General features: G+C 38.8%; 1 protein-coding gene across 1 annotated transcript in view; it reads left to right on the top strand.

Moving 5' to 3' along the window:
- LOC126467134 (nitric oxide synthase, salivary gland) overlaps positions 1–25,608 on the top strand; it is a 719,566-nt gene that overhangs the window by 667,608 nt on the left and 26,350 nt on the right. Inside the window, exons 15-21 of the mRNA XM_050096439.1 lie at positions 5,352–5,526; positions 5,626–5,755; positions 5,889–5,967; positions 8,703–8,884; positions 16,242–16,411; positions 18,350–18,560; positions 23,753–23,840. Coding sequence (XP_049952396.1) covers positions 5,352–5,526; positions 5,626–5,755; positions 5,889–5,967; positions 8,703–8,884; positions 16,242–16,411; positions 18,350–18,560; positions 23,753–23,840 — 1,035 coding nt within the window. The remainder of the gene's footprint in view (positions 1–5,351; positions 5,527–5,625; positions 5,756–5,888; positions 5,968–8,702; positions 8,885–16,241; positions 16,412–18,349; positions 18,561–23,752; positions 23,841–25,608) is intronic.

Raw genomic sequence — 25,608 nt, 5'->3', positions numbered from 1 at the left:
GTGTATCTGAACTTTGATTACAGTTGTCTGTTAAGTTCATTAGTTTCAGGGAACCAAAGTATGTTTCTTAAAAATTGAGATGGCAGCCTTTTCAATGAGGGGTGTCTATAAATATATATTAGCTACAAAATTTTCAAAGTCTTGCTGTAGTAATAATTTCAATTCTCGATATATCATAAATAACATGGTTTATAATGAAACTAGTGGGACTGTAGGACTCAACATATCGATAACAATTATTTGCATAATACATTGCAATGATGCCAAAAGTGTATTTAATTTTTGACATTTTTATGCTTAGACCATATATGTATCACCTATAGCTAGTATAAATATTTAAAATTGAGTGAGCAAAAGAAAAAATTAATTATTGACAGGAGTGCAGTCATATCAGATGGAGTGGTCCCAACTTGCTATTTTATACATCATCAAAGATTCATCCTCAACTGCTGGTGGTAGACTGGAGTTGAGCCTGCGGCTTGAGATTATATGTAGCTATTGTGTCAATGTCTGAGGGATTTTCCCTGATAATTACCTCTGCATTTCTTCCCTCCCTGAAATGATTGTTTGCTTCAGCATGGGTGTCTAGGATCCATCCACCTCCTTCTTGTTTTAAGTATTGCCGTGTTTGTGGATTTATGTGTTCCCTGAACAGGCAGCTGTGGTAGCTCTTGTCCACAGCAAGAACTGCTGTGTCAGTGACTTTTATTACGTGTTCTGCCTCGCACAGCACTTGCTCTATCATGGCTGATAGAGCAACCTGCAATACTGTTTACGTTCAGTGATCGTAGTGTTAATGGATTGTCCTGTCATTCCAACATAGACCTTCCCACATGAACATGGTGTGTGGTATATTACTAACATTGTGAGTGAAATCTTATTGTCCTTTGCCAAACTAAGACAATATGTGCTCTTCTTGATCTGCTTGTAAATAGTCTTTATTCTGTGGTTACGCAATATATGGTTGATTCTGTCCATTACCCTGGGGAAGTATCGAAACTGCAGTTGTTGCACTGTATCACTTTGCTGAGTGTTAGGTTTTATGATACTCACTATGCAATTGTTGTTGAGGTGATGACTTGACAGTTTGTGCACGTATTGGTCAGTGTGTATCAATTCTCACCCTTCCTTATCACCAGCACATCTAAAAACAATAGCTGTTGATCCTTTTCTACCTAGACAGTATATTTTATGTTGTCACGGAGACTGTTCGGATGTCTTATGAAGTTGACAAGCTGTTCCGCACTTGACACTGGTGTATGGGCATCAGACCTTAGGTTTACAAAATGTCCACGGTGCATCATTTTTATGGTAAGTGACACATCACAAGAAGAACTTGAAAGTATGGGCTTTCTGTCATACATCCCCAGGGTGATGGATAGAATCAGCTGTACGTTGTGCAAGCACAGTGTAAAGGCTGTTTACAAACTGACCAAGAAGATCGAAGAGTGTCTCAGATTGGCAAACGGCCAAAGAGACCCACTCACAATGTTGGTAATATACTGCATACTATGAACATGTGGAAGAGTCTAATTCAAATGACTGGGTGATCCATCAACAATTGTTTGTGACAGAGCATGTGCTGTATGAGGGGGACCACATAATGAAATTTGTTGATATGTAGGATCTCGCTGTGGAGAAGAGCTATGACATCCAAGGGCATAGAATTTGGCAAACACGATAATAGTTTCAACAAGAAGGATGGAAGCCTCAAATTAAACAGATCCTGGATTCCCATGCTACAGCAATTGACTGTTGCAGGTAGCAAGGGAAAAAGCACAATGGTAATGACCAAGGAAAAACCCTTAGACATTGATGTGACAGGTACTATAATCTGTGGCTGTGACCTCAACTCCAGTACACCACCAGCCATGGATGATGAACCTTAGGCAATGCCAGCCACTTTTGCTGCTGAGACATCAGGAAGATGGTTAAATAGATATCAGATAAACATTCAAAGACAGAAGCCAACAGGCAGTAAGTCGAAATTACACTGCCGGAAAAAAATTAGTACACCTGGAAAGACATTGGCAATTTTGATCCAATGATGGCATGTGCCACCTGGGGGATAGTAGATGTACTGATAATGGTTTCAATGTCATCAGCCAAGAGATAGCATAGTGGCATAGATACCAGAGCATCATCTGTATCTACCCTTTAATAGGGAATGTTCACAGCCAGAAGGCTCAGTGTGGTGTAAATGTGTGAAGCAAGCAGGCAACCATGCCACAAAGACACACTTGTGTTTCCTACAACCAAGTGAGCGAGTTTGAAAGGGCCCTCCAAGTGATGGGATGGTCCTTTAGGAGAACTGCCACACATGTTGGATGAGCTGCATCAGGCGTGCAGTTTTGCTGCTATCAGGGATCGCATCAACATTCTCACACCCATAGACAAGGTTGTGGACATACACAGCACAGACCCCCACCAGGATTGTCATATTGTAAGGGCAGCAGTGGCAGATCCTAGAGCTACCACAGCACATATAACAGGGCTTGTGAGTCAGGCGTGTCAACATGAACTATTGTGAACTGATAATTATCAGTGGGGTTATGGCCTAGCACACCTGTAGCCCGTCTTCCACTTGTGCCACAGCATTGGCATACACTACTTGACTGATACCGACAAAGGATCAATTGGAAGATGGAATGGTGAGTCATGACCTCCACTGATGAAAGCAGATTATGTCTGCATGCAAACAATGGTCATTTGCGCGTGCAGTGTAGGCCTGTAGAGCACTGTCTCATAGAGTACATTCATCCAAGACGCACTGGCCCCACCCTAGGCCTTATATCTGGGATGCGATAAGCCGTAACTCTCGTTCACATTTGGTGTTTCTTGAGGGGACATAACCAGCATTCGGTGCATGCAGAATGTTGTTAGATCCTTCCTTTGCTGTTAATGCAACAAGGAGATGTGTTTCCCAACAGTATAGTGCTCGCCCACGCACTGCCCATGAAACTCCATGTGCTTTGCAAGATGTGCAGCAATTTTCCTGGCCAGTACAATCTCCAGAGTTATTTCCAAATGAGCACAGGTGGGATATGATGGGACGAGAAGTGACTCATACGACCCGTCAACCAGCAGTTCTTGCAGAACTACATGAATAAGTCAAGCAGGCATGGGATAACATGCCCCAGGGCAGTGTTCACCCACTGCTCGATCGACTGGATGTCAGAGTCAGCGTTTACATTGCTGCCCATGGAGGCTACACCATGTACTAATAAGGGTGTTTCAGCATGGGTTGATACCTAATACCTCAGAACTGCTTGTGCTATTGATCTGTAAATGTAATCATTTCATGTAATCAATATTCACTGTAGCAAGAATAAATCTTCAGTGAATTGGAGCCCTCAAAAAGGGTGTACTATTTTTTTTTCTGTCAGTGTATTTACTACCAACACCACCGCCACCACCGTTGATATCTCATTAACTAGGCACTGTAAGTTCCTTGTTATTGCTCTGTGGTCTTGATGCACACAGATGTGCCTATGTCTTTCTTGTAAATAAGTGAGTCTGTTAGACATCCTGGTGTTGGCCCTCTTTGAACACATTCTCTTTGTGACATTTCATTACTTAACCCTAGACCTTTGAATATGAAGTCTGGCACTGAACCTCCAAGCCACACCAAAAATACATAATGCTCAGGAAAATCAATGATAATGTCAAAAGTAACAGCAAATAAGTGTGCTGTGAAGACGTTGATGTAAACAGGCAACAGAAGAGGAAAGTGCTACCACTTACTGAAGTGAAATAAGTGTGTTGCTGAAGGAATGCATTTTAGTAATTTCAGTAAACAGTAACTGACAAATAAAGATTTTTCTGGTGTCGTTTATAAAAAAGTTTAGTTACAACTTTTTGTTAATAAACAAGCATAATTACGTTACTTAAAATCCGTATTGATTGCAAATATTTTTTTTTATTATTCATATGACCGGTTTCGGTTCATTCAGAACCATCTTCAGATCTGATATTTAAGTTACAGGAGTAACCCGTCCAATTCAGCAACTTTCACATGCCCATAAGACATTATGTCTGTTTTTGCAAAGCATAATTACACCCACCCCATCATTTCACAATTTTATTATAAGCTATGGCATGAGAAATATAATATCAGTTATCATCAGTGGAAGTGTGTATCTAATGTGTATAAGAACTGAGATTCTCTCATTGTAGAAACACTCTAAAATCTCAAACCACATTTATACACATTTTGTAACATGTGGGGAACTGAACTCTTACAGCTACTTTGTATACCTCAGGTAAAGTCACATTTTCATCAAAATACACAAAATAAATGGAATTGGTCACTGACCTCATTGTGTGTGTCACACTCTTGTTCCTTCTTGAATTTGTTAATTGAAAACAGCAGTTAGTTAATTCATAAAAAATTTTCTTTTAATGTGTAATAGCTGTTTATCTTCAAAAGAAATTAAAAGAGAGAATTTACTTCACAAACCTTTTTTAAGATCGTATCTCAAGACATATGATAGTGTAACAGACCTTGCTTACATGACTGTTTGCATAAGCATATTGATCATTATAGTAGTGCAATCAAGAGGAGATAGGTTTTTAAGCATTTGTCTGAAAGGGCCATTGATAATCCAAGAAACCTCGCTTACTTATAATTATTTGCACAGTTCAGAAAATCTGCTGTTAGTGAGAAGGATCCACTTTCGACGGTCTTTTAGTTGTCCCGATTAGTGACTCAGCATCTCCACTATATAGTGAGTAGCAACTATCATTTTCATAATATTGATAAATAATTTAATCTTTGATTTTATACTTGTATAAAATATTATGTTAAAGATCATAGAAATTGCAAAGCTGACAGTCATAACCATAAAAAATAACATAATCATCACAAAGAACACCAATGTAGCAACAATGAGACTACAGGTTAGTTAAATGTTTGTAGATTTTTCTGATTAATGTGATTTTTGTTAAACTGTGAATGGAAAAAGAAGCAAATACTCTAATTTATCTAAGATAACAAGAGAGAGAGAGAGAAAAGCAGGACAAGGTATCTAGAAGTACCAAACTAGACAGTGAAGTCTTGCAGTTTAAAATGAACTTTTCAGATTACAATTTTCATGGAAGCATGTTGATTGAGCTCGTTTTTCATCATACAACTACATGAGCCATTTTATGGTAAATTTATTCTGACAAACACAAACTCCATTTTAGTTTAAATACAAGAAAAACAATAGCTATCTGGTTAACTATTTTTCTTTGTTCTCTAGGTATATGTTTGGTTTATATGTGGCCAATTGTATATGTTTCATTATTTTTTTCTGATTTCAAACTATTTGTCTATAAGCAGTTACTAATAATATCTTACACTTTTATAGGTTTGCTGTGTTTGCCTTAGGCTCAAGTGCATATCCAAATTTTTGTGCATTTGGGAAGTATGTTGATAACTTACTTGGTGAACTTGGAGGAGAACGTCTGCTGAAATTGTCCCACGGAGATGAGCTTTGTGGCCAAGAACAGGCATTCAGAAAATGGGCATCAGATGTATTCAGTGTAAGTAGATACTATTAATTTCTAATTCATTGTACTGCATGTACATCCTTGTAGACAATAATTTATTTCTTGTATATCTGAGAGATATTTATGTCACAGCTTGCCTGTGAGACATTCTGTCTTGATGATGATGAAACATTCCTGGAGGCCACACAAGCTTTGAGGGCACCAACTTTATCATCTGCTACAGTGAGATTTGTTGAATCAAAACAAGCAGATTTAGCAAAAGGTCAGGAATGAAATGTGGATATTAATACTAACTATTTGCTTTTAAATATGATCACTGACAAAGTAAGAATAGAGAAGGAAACATACCACAAACCCACAAAATGATAGTTTTGCATTGTTCTTTTTTATTACAGCACTCTCAAAATGTCACAACAAGAAAGTATCTGGATGTACTCTTGTAAGGAAAATTAATCTTCATGGAAACGATGCCAGGTAAGATCACATGAGAAACAGACATAAAGCTCATATATATTTATTGCCTTCAGGGCCATGCGAACCATCACATGTGCAGAAAAAGAAACTGAACAGACTGCAATACATGCCCATTGTCACCAAATATTAGGATTTAGATAAATATAAAAAAATAGCATTATATGTTAAGCTTTGCATGGAAGAGGTCAATTTCATGTGTAATTAAAGACTTAAAATTAGTAGTTGTCTTCAGGTTACAAGTGAGGAAATGCCACTGATGTTAATATCAGGAGAGAATATTCCACAAAGTAAGTTGTGAAACAAAAGTGTTCTGCTGCTTTTTAATAGTATATTTAATATTCTGTTGTTAACCAATAAGAGACATTAATTATTCTTTTAATTTTATTTGGACAGTAAAATGTTGAAAATTTCTTTATAATCTGATGACATTTCCTTACTTTCCTTTCTCTTCTATCACACAAGAAGAAAGGCCCTTAATTTCTAAATCCTCTGTAAGCTATTGTTATTGACACAAACAAAATTCCAGAATTTGTTGAATATGTCCTATGGCACTTTCGTGTGTTACTACCTGATTTTAAATGCCTAGCTTGCAAACCCTGTACATGAAACTGTCAGAATTGTAATTAATATTTGTCAACAACTAGTTGATCACCCATAGTTGTATCATTTCTTGTTTATCTCAGTCTTTTATTAGATAGGAAAAGAAACGAAATCTTCCAATAGCTAAAAAACAAACTTAATTTATTTATGTGTTATAAAAAGTATAAATGCAGTAGGCAAATTATAAAGCAAAATCTTTTACAAATTCATTGCAGCATTAATTAAAAACACAACCTGATTATATACAGTATTGGTAATTTCCCCTCCAGGTACAGAATGAACAAATTCTTGGGCAAATCCAGTCTTGAGCAAGCAATATAAACTATTTGATTATTTTTCCTTGTCACCTTCTTCCAACCTCCTGCTTGAAATTTCTCCAGGTGTTTCAGAGTTATACTTACAATTGGTTCACTTCCCTCACCTTCCCCCCCCCCCCCCCCCCCCCAACCCATCCACAGGAATGTTAGGTAGGCACTAAATCCACTATAGTTTTTTTCCCAGATAGCAAGTCATATGTGTTTTAAATTCACTTGAAATTGTTGCAAGTCCCATACTTATGCTTTACACGTCACCTTCCCTACCGCCATTTACACCTGTAGGATTTAAATGTCATCAAGACTGTCACTGTGTTGCCTTGAAGACTAAGGTGATGGATCATTTTGCAAACTTTCACCTATTGTCTCATCCCTTACACTGATTTTGTACAAGTATATGTTGCTAAAAATAGAAATTAGTTCTTGGAGATTGGCGGATTGTACAACCATAACACTAAATACAAATGGAATTTTCAAGTCAATTTTCCTCCTTAGTTATAGTTAGACTGAGAACCTTTAGTCTAGTGCTAAACAAGAAATACAGAATATATTAAAAATCTTCCTTTATTAGCCACTTCTTCAACAAACCACCTGACCATTTCATTTCATAGATTCAAGATTGCAGCTGTCAGCATGACAAACAGCAATACTAAGGTTAACTGCCATCCATTCATGCTGTACTTTCCTCATACTTATCTTTTGTTAAGTGTAACATATGCCACCATTTAACTAAAAATTTTTACTTCAGTAGTAGCACAAAATGAACAGTCAACAACTACACAACAGATTAAAAAAAAAAAAAAGAAAAGAAATGTTGTGCTATGCTTCCTTGCCTAAATGTTATTTCATTTAATCTGGGTGTAATTGACGGCTTTGAAGTAAAGTATTTAAAGTGAATTGTTCTTTTCTTCTAGAAATAAGTCATTAACTAGTAAAAATTTTCTGATGTGTTGTTATGTCTCATCATCATATGTATCAGTTGCACAGTACATTACAGCCTCTTATGATTATGTCGTCCGTGAATGCAGTCAAAACATTTGGATTTTGAGAAGGTTAAATCATTGGACCGTGACATAATAACCCAGAACAGTTTCATAAATTTGACAAAAGTTTGTATTTTACGAATCGTTCATGTAGATGGTCTGCATATAGCCATTTATTCACTGGAAAAGTGCATTGCAAACTAGGTGGCACATTCCTCATTGCAGAAAGATGATACCAGGATTAACATGACATACATATAGCTAGTTAATAAGTTCTGCAAGAGCAGTTTCATAATTTAAATTCTTAGTATTTACAAATTATGTGACATTTTTATGGAAACCAGGCACCTGAGTATAATTCCACCCGTATTTCAGCATATCCGACTATATTGTGTCATCTGCTAGTTTTCATAGGCAACTCAAATGTCCCATATGAAATCTCTTATTACCTCATACATGGCTACTTTAATAGACACCAATGACATTTGCATAATGTTGTTAATAAATTCTAGTGCTGTATGTACTTGATCTAGGAGAAAATTTATGGCTGAATTATTTACCATAATTTATGTAATTAATTCGTGTTTATGTCATTTATGGGGAAATTAATGGGAGGAATTACTCTCATTATTCTAGTGGAATCATTGCTGAATCTTTCACAAAATGCAAATCTAGACATCAGTGTGGCAAATTAGTGGCTGTTTCATCTCTGTAATTTCAGTAGACACAGTGTAATGTAAAAAGTATGTCATAGCTGTGTATTAGACTAAAGCTAATGGTAAAATATTTGTGACATGTTTGATTACAACAACTCAGAAACTTTTATTCTTGATTGCAGCCGTGCAACAATGCTTCTCCAGTTAGGATGTGAGCTAGCTTACCAACCAGGAGATCATGTTGGGGTTTTCCCTTGCAATAGGCGTGAGCTTGTTGATGGTATTTTAGCACGCCTTCAGTCTAATTTTGACCCCGACCAGCCAATTGAACTACAAATGTTGAAGGAGACACATACTTCAAATGGTAAGATTGTCAGTAAACTTCAGTATCCCACATGTATTAACCTTTATACACTCCTGGAAATGGAAAAAAGAACACATTGACACCGGTGTGTCAGACCCACCATACTTGCTCCGGACACTGCGAGAGGGCTGTACAAGCAATGATCACACGCACGGCACAGCGGACACACCAGGAACCGCGGTGTTGGCCGTCGAATGGCGCTAGCTGCGCAGCATTTGTGCACCGCCGCCGTCAGTCTCAGACAGTTTGCCGTGGCATACGGAGCTCCATCGCAGTCTTTAACACTGGTAGCATGCCGCGACAGCGTGGACGTGAACTGTATGTGCAGTTGACGGACTTTGAGCGAGGGCGTATAGTGGGCATGCGGGAGACCGGGTGGACGTACCGCCGAATTGCTCAACACGTGGGGCGTGAGGTCTCCACAGTACATCGATGTTGTCGACAGTGGTCGACGGAAGGTGCACGTGCCCGTCGACCTGGGACCGGGCCGCAGCGACGCACGGATGCACGCCAAGACCGTAGGATCCTACGCAGTGCCGTAGGGGACCGCACCACCACTTCCCAGCCAATTAGGGACACTGTTGCTCCTGGGGTATCGGCGAGGACCATTCGCAACCGTCTCCAGGAAGCTGGGCTACGGTCCCGCACACCGTTAGGCCGTCTTCCGCTCACGCCCCAACATCGTGCAGCCCGCCTCCAGTGGTGTCCCGACAGGCGTGAATGGAGGGACGAATGGAGACGTGTCGTCTTCAGCGATGAGAGTCGCTTCTGCCTTGGTGCCAATGATGGTCGTATGCGTGTTTGGCGCCGTGCAGGTGAGCGCCACAATCAGGACTGCATACGACCGAGGCACACAGGGCCAACACCCGGCATCATGGTGTGGGGAGCGATCTCCTACACTGGCCGTACACCACTGGTGATCGTCGAGGGGACACTGAATAGTGCACGGTACATCCAAACCGTCATCGAACCCATCATTCTACCATTCCTAGACCGGCAAGGGAACTTGCTGTTCCAACAGGACAATGCACGTCCGCATGTATCCCGTGCCACCCAATGTGCTCTAGAAGGTGTAAGTCAACTACCCTGGCCAGCAAGATCTCCGGATCTGTCCCCCATTGAGCATGTTTGGGACTGGATGAAGCGTCGTCTCACGCGGTCTGCACGTCCAGCACGAACGCTGGTCCAACTGAGGCGCCAGGTGGAAATGGCATGGCAAGCCGTTCCACAGGACTACATCCAGCATCTCTACGATCGTCTCCATGGGAGAATAGCAGCCTGCATTGCTGCGAAAGGTGGATATACACTGTACTAGTGCCGACATTGTGCATGCTCTGTTGCCTGTGTCTATGTGCCTGTGGTTCTGTCAGTGTGATCATGTGATGTATCTGACCCCAGGAATGTGTCAATAAAGTTTCCCCTTCCTGGGACAATGAATTCACGGTGTTCTTATTTCAATTTCCAGGAGTGTATATCTAGAATTTTTTCCATCCATTCTTCCCTCATATATTTATTGAGGCACCACATAGTGCTGTGTGTCTGTTAGAAACAAACATACATACAATGTGCAGAAGAAACATTAGAAGAATATTTTTGGTGACTAAGATAAGAATGTCAAAGCAGTGCATTGCGAGCAGATATTATTATTATTATTATTATTATTATTCATATTTACTTCCCAAAGTAGTTTCAATGAGTGTTTTCAAACATTAAGAAGTGGATGAAAGTGGCAAGAAATGTCACTGTTTCATGAAGAGGTGTGGAGTCAACTTTGTGCAGATGGCACTTCTAATTTTCTCTAGATTATTCATAGATTCTATTGTTACAGTGCAATTCATTATGGTCTTCATCCTATACTGTGCAGGCATCCTCATCTCTGAATAACTACTGCATCCTACATCCTTCTGAATCTAAATACTGTTGCATCTCTTGGTCTCCTTCTGTGATTTTTAGACCCCACACTTCCCTTCAGTACTAAATTGAAGATCCCATTGACGTATTACAATGAGTCCTATCAGCCGATTCCTTCTTCTAGTCAGGTTGTGCCACAAATTTCTTTTCTCCTCAGTTCTGTTCAGTAACCCATTTAACCATCTAATCTTCAGCATTTTCCTGAGGCACAACATTTAAAAAGCTTCTATTTCTTGTCATCTAAACTATTTACCATCCATGTTTCACTTCGATAGATGGCTACACTACATACAAATACTTTCAGAAAATACTTCCTGACACTTAAAATCTATATTTGATGTTAACAAATTTCTCTTTTTCAGAAACACTCTTCTTGCCATTGCCAGTCTACATTTGATGTCCTACTTCATCCATCGTCAGTTATTGTGCTGCCCAGATAACAAAACTCATCTACTACGTTAAATCTCATTTGCCAATCTAATTCCATCAGTGTAACCTGATTTAACTCAAAAACATTCCAGTATGGTTACTTTGCTTTTGTTGGTGCTCATCTTATATCCTCCTTCAAAGACACAGTCCATTCTGTTCAACTGCTCTTCCAAGTCCTTTGCTGTCTCTGAAAGAATTACAATGTTATCAGCAAACCTACTCCAAATTTTTATTTGGTTTCCTTCACAGCTTGCTCAGTGTACGGACTGAATAACTCTTTCTCACTCCCTTCTCAACCTTGCATCCCTTTCAAGCCCCTCGACACTTATAACTGCCATGTGGTTCTGTACAAGTAGTAAATAGCCCTGTCCTTCTTGTATTTTACCTCTCCTACCTTCAGCATTTCAAGCAGAACATTTCACTCAACATTGTCAAAAGCTTGTTGTAAGTCTACAAATGTTATAAATGTAGGTTTGCCTTTTGATAACCTATCTTCTAGGAGAAGTTGTTGGGTCATTATCGTGTCACGTGTTCCTACATTACTCTGTAACCCAAACTGATCTTTTCTGAGGTGGGTCTCTACCATTTTTTCCATTCTTCTGTAAATAAATCATGTTAGCGTTTTGCAGCCATGACTTATTAAATTGATAGTTCAGTAATACACAGCTGTCGGCACCTATTTTCTTTTAAATTGGAACTATTATATTCTTCTTGAAGTCTGAGAGTATTTCATCTGTCTCATACATCTTACGCACCAGATTGAAGAGTTTTGTATTTCAGTGCTCCGTCAAATTCTTCTCGCGGTATAATATCACCCATCTCATCTCCCTCTGTGTCATCTTCCATTTCTGTAATATTGCCTTCAGTACATCTCCCTTGTATAGGCCTTCTGTATACTCCTCCCACCATTCAGATTTCCCTTCTTTTCTTAGGACTTGTTTTCTGTCTAGGTTCTCGATATTTGCTGTAATAAACTGTATTCCTTTAGCATATTTTCTTCATACACTGTTAATTATCCCAGTCATCTCATGCCTTGCAATTACACCCACCTTATACTTTAATTTTTCACAAATGAAAAATATATAAGGCGCTTCAGGACGAATAACAAATATGTTAGGAGGTGGTATTATAGACAAATGTGAATAAAACACTCATATAATGTGTATCCACTTTTTATTGGTTACAGAAATGCGTGTGGTTACAGAGGTAAGTTTTCATTTCAAATGTTAATACTAAAGGTGTTGCAGGTCTCTGTATCAATTGCCATTTTTGTTTTTAGGTTCAGGTTGTGAAATTGTGCTTCATTTTATGTAACTGAATTTCTCAACTGTGGTTGTAATTTTTTGGCCAATTTTATTGTATCATTTAAGCTTGCCACAACACTTTTACAATTGCTTACACCATTATGGTATTTGTATACAGCTTTTGTAATGGAAATGCTGCTGCTGCTTGTAGAGAGTACAAAAGACCATGTTGTAACTGCAGAGTCCCAGATTAAAGTATGTTTACTCAGTTTGCACTAAACTGTGTGAGGCTGGTGCAGTGCCCAACAGTCATATTTCATCAGAACGTGCAAATGAATAGTGTGTGTAAGGAGTGGCACACATTATTCAGTTGGTAGAACACAGTCATTCACAAACACACATACAAAACTTCTACACATATTGGTGTTCGACGTACAAGTACCATATATGGTGGACATCAAATATGCACACCCTCTGTCCTTATTATGTATGGTGGTCTCAACATCTTTAAGAAAGAGGTAACGGTAGACAATTAAAATTTTTGTTGTTGGCTAATTGCAAATTGCCAAGTGATCCCATCAATACTGTTTACTGATGCCACTTTCACTCTTGACTGTGTCAGTAACACAGATAATTCACATTGATGGTCCAGTGAAAACCCACAAGACTTAATGGAGGCACTTTTTCAAGAATACTTCTCTGTAAATTGGTGGTTTGGTGTGATAGCCTTCAGTATATTGGGCCTGTTTTGTTACCGCATCTTCCTACAGAGCCCCATTATGGAAACAAGCTTCCAGCATTATTGTTTGAGGCTTCTTTGGCTACATGTGTGGCTATCCTAGTCATCACATCACATGACACATCATTGAAATATAACATTCACCGTAAGATGGATTGGCAGGAATGCTCACTTCTTGACCACCAAGGTCTCATTAGATTGTTGGCATGGTTTAAAGGTGAAAACCACAAAGAGAAGTAAACACAAGAGAAAAATTGATAACTCAGATTATGAATAATGCTGCTCTCATAAGAGAACCCCTAGATCATCTCAGGATAGCTACATGTGATGTTGTCAAGAGAATTTGAGAGTGCATTGAAGTAGGAGGTGCAGTTTATGAAAATCATTTTGAACTTAATAATTTGTCTTTGCTTAAGACCTCCTGTGAACATTTGGTTGGGTTACATTTTAAACAGCCGCATCTCAGTAACAAATCAAAATGTGATCTCAGTAACTAATAACATTGTACTGTATCTACACTCTTTATTGACAATAATTACATACACAAAAATTATGTTGGCTGATAATGGCATGCTGAATCATGACAAAGTTAGAGAAACATTAATACACTATCAATGATCCAAGTACAGAATCCTATCGCTGACAACTGAATGCACACTGGCACGGAACTGGTCTGTCTTGATAATGTTTGCATACAACAGAGAAGATACAAGTAGCCAATGTCCCCCAACATGTTTGTATTTGCCAGCCATGGTGCTGGCTGTGGGCAGTAGTGGTGCACTTACAGGGTGTTTCAAAAATGACTGGTATATTTGAAATGGCAATAAAAACTAAACGAGCAGCGATAGAAATACACCGTTTGTTGCAATATGCTTGGGACAACAGTACATTTTCAGGCAGACAAACTTTCGAAATTACAGTAGTTACAATTTTCAACAACAGATGGCGCTGCGGTCTGGGAAACTCTATAGTACGATATTTTCCACATATCCACCATGCGTAGCAATAATATGGCGTAGTCTCTGAATGAAATTACCCGAAACCTTTGACAACGTGTCTGGCGGAATGGCTTCACATGCAGATGAGATGTACTGCTTCAGCTGTTCAATTGTTTCTGGATTCTGGCGGTACACCTGGTCTTTCAAGTGTCCCCACAGAAAGAAGTCACAGGGGTTCATGTCTGGCGAATAGGGAGGCCAATCCACGCCGCCTCCTGTATGTTTCGGATAGCCCAAAGCAATCACACGATCATTGAAATATTCATTTAGGAAATTAAAGACGTCGACCGTGCGATGTGGCCGGGCACCATCTTGCATAAACCACGAGGTGTTCGCAGTGTCGTCTAAGGCAGTTTGTACCTCCACAAATTCACGAAGAATGTCCAAATAGCGTGATGCAGTAATCGTTTCGGATCTGAAAAATGGGCCAATGATTCCTTTGGAAGAAATGGCGGCCCAGACCAGTACTTTTTGAGGATGCAGGGACGATGGGACTGCAACATGGGGCTTTTCGGTTCCCCATATGCCCCAGTTCTGTTTATTGACGAAGCCGTACAGGTAAAAATAAGCTTCGTCAGTAAACCAAATGCTGCCCACATGCATATCGCCATCATCAATCCTGTGCACTATATTGTTAGCGAATGTCTCTCGTGCAGCAATGGTAGCGGGGCTGAGGGGTTGCCGCGTTTGAATTTTGTATGGATAGAGGTGTAAACTCTGGCGCATGAGACGATACGTGGACGTTGGCGTCATTTGGACCGCAGCTGCAACACGGCGAACGGAAACCCGAGGCCGCTGTTGGATCACCTGCTGCACTAGCTGCGCGTTGCCCTCTGTGGTTGCCGTACGCGGTCGCCCTACCTTTCCAGTACGTTCATCCGTCACGTTCCCAGTCCGTTGAAATTTTTCAAACAGATCCTTTATTGTATCGCTTTTCGGTCCTTTGGTTACATTAAACCTCCGTTGAAAACTTCGTCTCGTTGCAACAACACTGTGTTCTAGGCGGTGGAATTCCAACACCAGAAAAATCCTCTGTTCTAAGGAATAAACCATGTTGTCTACAGCACACTTGCACGTTGTGAACAGCACACGCTTACAGCAGAAAGACGACGTACAGAATGGCGCACCCACAGACTGCGTTGTCTTCTATATCTTTCACATCACTTGCAGCGCCATCTGTTGTTGAAAATTGTAACTACTGTAATTTCAAAAGTTTGTCCGCCTGAAAATGTACTGTTGCCCCAAGCATATTGCAACAAATGGTATATTTCTATCGCTGCTCGTTTAGTTTTTATTGCCGTATCAAATATACCGGTCATTTTTGAAACACCCTGTATTTGCCCAGCTGCCGCTGATGCCAGATACAAACACTGCACTGGTGGACTGCATGGGCGTGCATCCTTAGACATCCTGTGTATACTGTATAAATTTTAAGTAGTGTAGATCTTCTGCAAGTAATTATTGTTGGAATCTGATTTACACCTCCACTTTAATAGCCACCAAACCTCCAGATTTACTATGATGAACAATTCCTCTTTAAATGTGCTAAATGTATTGCCAAGACCTTACACCTAATCCACAAGTATGTCTTCCATGTCACATATAATATGTAGTCCTTATCCACAGTGGAACATATCCACTTTTCCTTTCCACCATTAGGCTTCTATTATACATCATCAAGCCCTTCCTGATATCCTTCCTATCAATCCACATCTTTCAGCTATTCATTAGACAAATTATACAATATTCAATCTTTAGGTTACTCCTGTCATTGTTTTCCTTACTATGTATATGTAAAAAGTCAGGAGTGGAACCAGCATAATAAATTAAAGGTGGACCAGATATGCTACACTCCAAATACAGAACCTGTAGGTAACATTCTGTGGCATAAGAGATTTTCATTTGATTCTGTTTTCTGTGTCCTACTTGATTAAGTGAAATTCGTTAATCGAGAAATGTATTCTCCCTCTTGCAGTCTAAGGAGTACCAAACAAAACAAAACAAAAAATTTTGTGACAACTTTCTCTTTTTTTCAGGTGTTCTCAAAAACTGGGAACCTCATGAACGCCTCCCACCGTGTTCCCTGAGGACACTTTTCACACGATTTTTGGATATCACTACACCACCAACACCAGATTTGTTGCAGCATTTTGCTTCCATAGCCAGTGATCCAGAGGACAAGAGACGTTTGAACCTTCTTGCCACTGTAAGACATTTTTTAAAAAATTAATACAGACACTAATTTGTTACTGCTTAACACCAGCCATTTAGAAGAACATCAGGCCTAGGAAGCTGTCGATTTATTCTGTTATTTAAAGTTTTGCTGTCACATATGTAACTGATGACATGAAGTATAATTATCCTTCCTAAAAAAGTGTGATATGGTTTATTGGGCAATTTCTTCCTCTTGAGATTCTAAAATACCTTGCTCACTTGCAAAACCCAACATGAACATGCATGAAATTATTTCAGTGTGATCATATTGGCTCAGCCATTCACAGCAGTAGCTGTTACATTCGCTAGTGTTTCTTTTGAAATAATTCTAGAAAACAGAAGGCAGCATGATTCAAGCGACAGGTGGTGAGACATCTGTAAATTATTTTCATATGCAATGAGTCCACTTTTTGAGTGATAGATGGCTTGAGATAATTGCAGCCTAACCTATATTTGGGCACGGTCTTTTTAACACAAAGTTGTTGCCGGACTATGCTCTGCCTTGGTCTACAAAGTGTTAATACACTGAAACTGCAGAGTGAGTGTACAAGGCAATTAAGGAGCTCAAAATAATTACAAAAGATGTTGCTATGTGAGGGTAAGAACATAGTCAATCTCTTCTCATGCCAACATGTATGTAACAAATATTATTTAAATCTATAATGCAGAGCAACTGGCTTACTGCAAATGATGTTCTTATTGTACTGTGTTTGTGTAACTATTAGGACTAATTTATAATTTGTGAGCTACTAAACTTTTTCTTTTACCATTTCCCTGTATTATTTTCATTATGTACAAAAGTTCTGGTTGAATCCAAATACTTTAGGAGTAAAGGAGATCATCATCATCATCACACACACACACACACACACACACACACACGTACGTTTGATTGTACATGTGCATTGTTTCCAGGCAGCCTTATATTGGGCTGCTGCAGAATTTCGCATGACTAGGCTGCATTATCAGTCGCTTCCCTCCCCAAGGCACGTGTACTGGACATGGGCAGTGTAAACACATATCAATAAGTCTGTATCTTCCATTTAATTACTAAATAGAATGATGACTGTGCAGAAGTTTAGACCATTGTTTACAGTGAATTAGCAACATTCCATCTGATTTGGTACATTAATTGGTATGTGACTATGACAGAAATCAACAAACAATGACAAGTGAAAAGGAGAATATCAGAGATAAAAACAAAGATCGAAAAACTGGTTAGAAAAAAATATTGATACCAGAAGTGAAAAACCAAAAAAGAAATGAAATGGAGAAGTTTAAATTGAGAATAAAAGGAAGAAAGTGCAATAAGCTGTGAAAATATGATAAGCCTTAAGTGGAACTCACACAGTACTCTTCGCTTTTAGCTACATTTTTATTGTTGATAATATTCAGGAAGAAATTTTTAAAAAGTTATAACAGCAGAGATATACAATTTTCATAGAGTTGAAGGTCAGAGTAGGACTTAAATGTATTGTGGCAAACTGAATCTGTATTTTTCTGAAGTTCAACTTAAAAATTTAATACCGGCCTCTAGGTGTGTGTGTGTGTGTGTGTGTGTGTGTGTGTGTGTGTGTGTGTGTGTGTGTGTGTGTGTGTGTGTGTGTGTTTATTCGTTTTTACCTGTCATAGTCTCAATATCACTTTCATATCTGCCATTTATTTCTTGTACACAGCATGTTAACGTGTATACCTTGGGTCTTGAACCAAGCTATAGCACACAAGCACAATGAGATAGTAAAGTGAAACAGAACTACACAACATCAGATCCCTGTAAATGTTTAATTTTTTGGGCTATGTAATTGTATAATTTCACAGATTTTCTGCTTGAGAAGAGAAAAAGAAAAGTTCAAGCCTTGGTGAACCTCATTCTGGAAACTTCCACAGATATATTTATGCTTTATTTGAAAAATGAATTTGTTCATTACAGGAACCAGCAGCTTATGAAGACTGGAGGCATTGGAGGTTTCCTCACCTTTTGGAGGTCTTAGAAGAGTTTCCATCTGTGCGGCCTTCTGCTGCTTTGTTAGTAGCACAGTTGACACCTCTGCAGCCACGGTTCTATAGTATATCATCGTCGCCTAGTGTGTATCAGAAGCAAATACACATCACAGTTGCTGTTGTTGTCTACAGAACCCAAGGCATGTCACATTTTTTTGTACCTTGTCATTTACCATTGTTGTGAGTATGATAATCTTATTTTATTTCTAAATTTTATTTCAATTAAGAGAGAGATGAGCCACCTCTAGTGTGCTACATTGGAAATACAGGAAACAAAAATGTCTGTAGGTATGATAGATATCTTAAGGACACAGAGTACTTTTTGGCTTCATATTATGTGAAAATCAGTGCCATTTTCTTTCAAGCACTATTTCTTATGTATATTCTTTACAGTTTTGTAATTTATCACAGCTAATGCATGATACTTTCTAAACAATTTGTAAGTATTTTGAACAATTTAGGATGCATTGATGTTTGTAAAAATGAATAATAAAAAAGATATCCTAAAGTGTTCTGTCAAACTCACGTACGATGTAATCCAATAATACACATATGAAGGAGACCAAATAATAACCATATATGCATGACATGATAGCTGAGTTACTAGACCTATTTAATTCTGCACATTAAGTATGTTAACTAGAAAAAAAATATTTTTTTTAATTTTTAAAATATTTCTCATAACTGAAAATTTTATTTCTCCGTAATTTAGTTGCAACTGCTTTTAATTTTGGATCTGCAAGATAGCCATAGACAATGACAAATTACAGAAGAAAATTTGTGCGATACTTTATAAACTCAAGGAGATATGCATACTGAGATTTTGAAAACTGCAACTTGCGGGAAATTGTGAATGAAGGTTTGAGTCATATTAAAATGTGTCTCAGAATGTTTATGTAGCCTACATCATGCTGCAGTTCTCATCTTGAAGCTTCCTGTTGGCACTCCAGTTATCATTTCTTGCATCTTATGTGAATGTACATTAATTGTATTTATATCCACATAATTCAGTAAAAATATATCTAAAAACATAGATGATGTGACTTACCAACAAAAGTGCTGGCAGGTCGATAGACACACAAACAAACACAAACATACACACAAAATTCAAGCTTTCGCAACCAACGGTTGCTTCATCAGGAAAGAGGGAAGGAGAGGGAAAGACAAAAGGATGTGGGTTTTAAGGGAGAGGGTAAGGAGTCATTCCAATCCCGGGAGCGGAAAGACTTACCTTAGGGGGAAAAAAGGACAGGTATACACTCGCTCACACACACATATCCATCCGCACATATCCACACATATGTGCGTGTGTGCAAGTGTATACCTGTCCTTTTTTCCCCCTAAGGTAAGTCTTTCCGCTCCCGGGATTGGAATGACCCCTTACCCTCTCCCTTAAAACCCACATCCTTTTGTCTTTCCCTCTCCTTCCCTCTTTCCTGATGAAGCAACCATTGGTTGTGAAAGCTTGAATTTTGTGTATGTTTATGTTTGTTTGTGTGTCTATCGACCTGCCAGCACTTTCGTTTGGTAAGTCACATCATCTTTGTTTTTAGATATATTTTTCCCATGTGGAATGTTTCCCTCTATTAATTCAGTAAAAATAATTATTACATTCCTTTTTGTTTTATGAGGTTACTAGAAAAATAAATACGTTTATCATAAATGAATAAATAATTGCTTAAAAAGAATTGTATCTGCCCAGCAGTAAAATCCTACACTTACATCAACATAATGTGTAAAATACAGAGGGTATTGTGATACAATTGCAAAATCAATTATTTAAGCTTCTTATTTGAAAACGTAAGTGGTGAAATGTAAAAAATGTGACTGTGTAGATTGCCTGGAATTAACTGAACAACGAAGTATTAGGAGAGGTTTGGCACCCACTACAATCAGCATTATTGTTAACATAAAAATTGGAATTAGCAGAAGGGGAGCCAGGTGTGACTTTCATCCCTGGGGAACTGATACACAGGATCCTCTCAACAGTGTGGACTGCTTTGTTTGTAAAATAGTTACCCCTGAATTTTATTTTAGCATACCTCTTCATGTGTGGCATTGCTAATATTTACTGCACACTAATAAATATATACACCTGCATAAATCTGTAGCACTTTGACCACAAACTTTCAGTAGGATGTAAACAGAACACTTCACCAGAGATGATAATTTACTGTTGCTGGAAATCAGCAGTGTTAGCAACATATATGAGGTATGCCCATTTGAAAAGAAGACCTCCGCTGTGGCAGCATTGTGTATAATCCCAGTGGTGTGAATGTTTTTACTAATAAATGGTGTGGTGAAATTCCCAGTTGGCTTCATAGCAGTTTCCTCAATACTGGAGAGTAGTTTCCACAGTTTATTGCATGACAAATTCCTCTCAATCAGAACAAAGAGTGGTTACCCAGTTTAATCACACGCATAAGGGAAAGCATACTTCACAAATTTATCGCAAGATGAAAGAGTTGTGTAGAAGCAGTGTCTCGCATGGTTCACTATATTCTGTTGGCATCACCATTATGAGGTGGGATGTGAGGCCAAGAAAACCCTTGAGCTCCTTAACAAATTTTGATGGGAGCTCTGATATCTTCCCTTAGGACTCACATATTTTCAGCCTCTTAAAACAATCTGTGAAAGGTCAGAGATTCACCTTTGGCAAGGAGGGGCAGGACATGGTGGAAAACTCAATCCATCAGCAACTCCAAAATTTCTACATTGAAGCCAGCCACTCTCTTCCTCCATGCTGGGATTAGTGTAACAATATCAGTGGCAGTTTTGTATAGTTGTACTGTTCCACATGAGCTGTAGTTGTAATGTTGTTATTAAAATATCTTTACATAAACCGTAATCTCCTTTTCATTTGGCCACAACTGTAAAATTAAGTGCATAGCTGTCATTTCGCATCCCAAACAAAATACAATATATATCAGTGCAATCAGGGAAGACTACAGAACTTAATAAAGTTAAGAAAAAACTTAATTTTTTCATCATTCAAAATTACTGTGTCCAAAAAATTTGTTTATAGTTGTCCATTATCAGTATAATTAATTATAATTATTTATCAGAGCTGTCATGTTAGCTGCTGCTGCTACTTGCATATTTAAAGAGACTGAACATCTAAGGTTATCAGCCTTCTATTCACCCAGTAGTATGGAATTAGTGTGCCTAGATGGAAATAGTACCTCTAGAGTAAATTCTATGTGCAAGTGTGGGAAACTTTCCTAAATATTTGCGTAGCATGTATCTGAGGCAGCACATAGGTGCCAGTATGGAATTCACGTAGTGTGATGTGGGAAACCATTTAAAAACCACATCCAGGTTTGTTGGCACACCAACCCTCACCAATATTTCATCAGGCAAATTCAAACTAGGGCCAGCACACTTTCCCATGTCCCGCAACCAAGTGCTTTAACCTGCACTGCCTGCACTGTTATCTGGGCGGTTGGCTTGCTAGCTTTAACAGATAGTTCATTTGAGAATTAAAATTTTCTGACACAATGCAGTTGTATATGAATTCTGTATTCTGGAGACAATATTTTGGTATTAATATTTCTGTGGTAAAAATAGTAAGACCAAAACGAATTTGAGTCTCAAATTTCATAATGAGGCAAATATATTTTTCTTTAGAGCATGTGATAGAGAACCACAGTACATATTGTGCACATACAGTTGTGAATCTACATTATGGAGCCTGTCAAACCTTACAAACAGCTGAAAAAATGAAAGTGAATATACTGTATCAAAAGATGACACTGTGATTATATCTGCAGTTTTACTGTTACAAAAGAGCGAACACACTATACAGGCCTATGACTGGCAGCTATACTTTGTAATGTATGTCATGAAACAAAGTAATTATCGAAGAAGATTTAAATTTGTGCTGGATATGCCTCTTCTATTAATATGTGAATGCACTTATTTCAAAAAACTTTGGAAAGTCAATTTCTGGAAGAGTACAGTATACTTAACAGGCTTTAATTTACTGTTAGTTGTTGATTTCCTGCATCCCCACCCATCTTTTCAAGAATTTTTGAAAGATTAATTAACAGAAAAGTGATAATAAGAGAAAGATGATAATTTACTTTCAGTAGTTAATTTTCCTCTCAGCTGTTGTGTCCCAAAATATGCATATTGACTTTCTTTTGTCTAATCCCTGGATAACTTTCTTTTTTGTCTTTGACTGTTCCCTTCCTTAACTTCTGGTCTGCAAACTGGCATTTTCAGCTTCTTCTGTGTGTGATTTTTTTGTTTCCACATGATAAATAGAATTTTTTTCTAACTGCTTGAAAACAGATTTTGAAACCGTTTTTCCTTGTAGCAGTTCTGTCTTGTGTGTTTTGTCTTATGTGTCAGCTGCTCTCTCTCTCTCTCTCTCTCTCTCTCTCTCTCTCTCTCCCCCTCTCTTTCTCACTTTTTCTTTCTCTTTCTCTGTCTCTTCCCCCCCCCCCCCCCCTTCCAAAAAAATCATTTCCTATATTTTTCTATCTACTTTTGTTCATTTAATATCCTTCACTATCTATTATCTCTGACCATAATGGAAGATCATGTCTACCATTTCCCATGTGGAATAATAGATAAAACTACACTGTAAAAGGGTTACACAAACTTGTTCCAACACAGCCTGTTTCCATTAGAGCTAATGCATGTGTGATGCTTACCCAATTTGAATGTGATTTACAGTAACAGACATTTATTGTGCACTGTATCCATAGAAAACAACAGAGGAATGTGACCTCATTTCCTTACTGCAGTCTGTAGATCGTTTGTAATAGCACAGAGTGTGCAGTAGAAAAGATCTTTCACATTAAGACGGATGAACAAGTACTCATAGCTCTTAAGGTTCGCAAGTTGGAGCCCATGTTTACTGGACTTTTTTTCTTGTTTTGTTCCATACTACAACCTCTCAAAATATGGTATAAATAGTTTTATTTAACACGCAGTAGACACACATGAAAGCACAATCGATACACTTCCTCACTTCCTAGCTATCAGAACTAACTCTCTCAGAGAAGGAGTGCAGGGAGGGGGGGGGGGGGGGGGGGGAGCAGGGTGAGAGGGACCCTTCTATAATGAGGATATGAGGGTATGTAATAATGCTGAACTTCATAATTGGATAGTATTAAGTGAGAGGGTGTTGCACCATTTGTGACAATGGAGAATGCCACTTGCTTTGTTCTTCAAAAGGTAAAAGACAAGAAACTGCCTAAATGGAGTGAATTCTTTGTGTGCCCCATGTTTATTACTGTATGTAAAGTCTGAAGTATATTACCATTTCTAACTCAAATTTTTTATGGTTTTCAAAGAAAGTGAAATTACTTGTTTTCTATTATAGATGGTGATGGTCCACTGCATTATGGCGTGTGTTCAAATTTCTTGAGAGATGCTGAAGAAAATGACCAAATTTATTTATTTGTAAGAAGGTGAGTCATCCTCTTTTGTCATCCATAACATCATATTCTTTTAAGGAAAGATTTGTAATTGTTGTTGTTGTGGTCTTCAGTCCAGAGACTGGTTTGATGCAACTCTCCATGCTACTCTATCCTGTGCAAACTTCTTCATCTCCCAGTAACTACGGCAACCTACATCCTTCTGAATCTGCTTAGTGTATTCATCAATTTGTAATTAAGTACTTTTATTAACAGCAGTTCACCCCAAGAGGCATCAGACAATTCTGATAAACAAGATGTCCCCATTTGAGTCTATTAAATCCTCATCACAGACAAAACACTGAGTATTGCCATGCAAAAAGTCCAGAAAAAACTAAAAGAAGTATTAAAAGCCAGATTCTAAATAATCTGTCAACCAGTAGTTGTTACCAGCACTCATCAAAAAAAGTTAGCATATTTCCAAATTACCCACCCATAGTCACTATGGATGTTCCTGTTGTATTTATGTAGGAGTGTTACTGTGTACATAATGCGAACTCGTTCAACATTGCCACTCTGCCTCATCAGGGGCCATGCAGTCATGGCTTGTAAACAAACACAGTTCTTGTGAATGCACAGTCATCTGTGTGCCTCATAATGTAGCACAATGCCTTGGAACGGACTTTCCATGGCAGACCATATCAAAATCATCACATTAATGGGACAAAACATGAGACAAGGTGACCTTGTGAATATTGTTAACATTAAGCCAAGTGTTGACTCCAGACTGTAGAAAAAGTTCCAGGAAACACATTCAGTAGCGGATCGACATTGTGAAGCCCGTGCATGCAAAACTGCAGCAGTTCAGGACCATCATGTAATATCTGTATGGAGACCCCTTCAAAGACTGTGACTACCCTGTGTGCTGAGCATTGAGAAGCAACAGGGATTACCGCAAGTACCCAAACTGTGCACAACAGATTTCATGATGGGAGGTGTACAGCCCAAGACCTCTCAGGGCTCCACCACTCTGTCTACATCACAGGGGTGCTTCTGTAAGATGGGCTAGAGCACATAAATATTTTACACAAGACCAATGGACCAAAACACTGTTCACAGATGAAGTACAAAGAGGCTTGCATCCTGACAACAACTCTGTTCACATACGGAAGGAAATAGGGGAATGCAGTTATCCGTCAATGGCTGTGGAATGTTACCAAGAATCCAGTGGTTCAGTCATATTTTGCGTAGGGATCATATATGGTTGCCACACACCACTTGTTCCAATTGAAGGCATTGTGACTGCTGCAGTGTCTGAAAACCACATTCTCTGGCCCTTAGTGGGGTTGGTTGATTTGGTGGAAGAGACCAAGCAGCGAGGTCATCGGTCTCATTGGATTAGGGAGGGAAGTCAGCCATGCCCTTTCATAGGAACCATTCCAGCATTTGCCTGAAGCGATTTAGGGAAATCATGGAAAAGCTAAATCAGGACTTGAGGCGTGATTGAACCTCCGTCCTCCTGAATGCGAGTTCAGTGTGCTAACCACTGCGCCACCTCGCTCGGTGACCCTTAGTGGTTTTTCAGAGGCTATAGGGAAGGGTTCACTCTACAAGGTGATAACTTCTGACCTCATCATGCTCACAGTATGTGTTGGCATCTGACAGGATGTGGGATCCAAAGAATGGATAGGCCACTGTGCTCAGTGGATATGAATTGCATGGTGCTTGCTCAAAAGAACTATTTCCAGGCATCAGCATCCTCCATTAATGACTGAAGCTCTCAGGAATACTACCATTGAGGAGGGGGGAAATATATCTCAAG

This window comes from Schistocerca serialis, chromosome 1, assembly GCF_023864345.2.
Source record: "Schistocerca serialis cubense isolate TAMUIC-IGC-003099 chromosome 1, iqSchSeri2.2, whole genome shotgun sequence".
NCBI lineage: Eukaryota > Metazoa > Arthropoda > Insecta > Orthoptera > Acrididae > Schistocerca > Schistocerca serialis.
The sequence above is the reverse complement of the archived record's forward strand: the minus strand, read 5'-3'. Positions and strand labels throughout refer to the sequence as shown.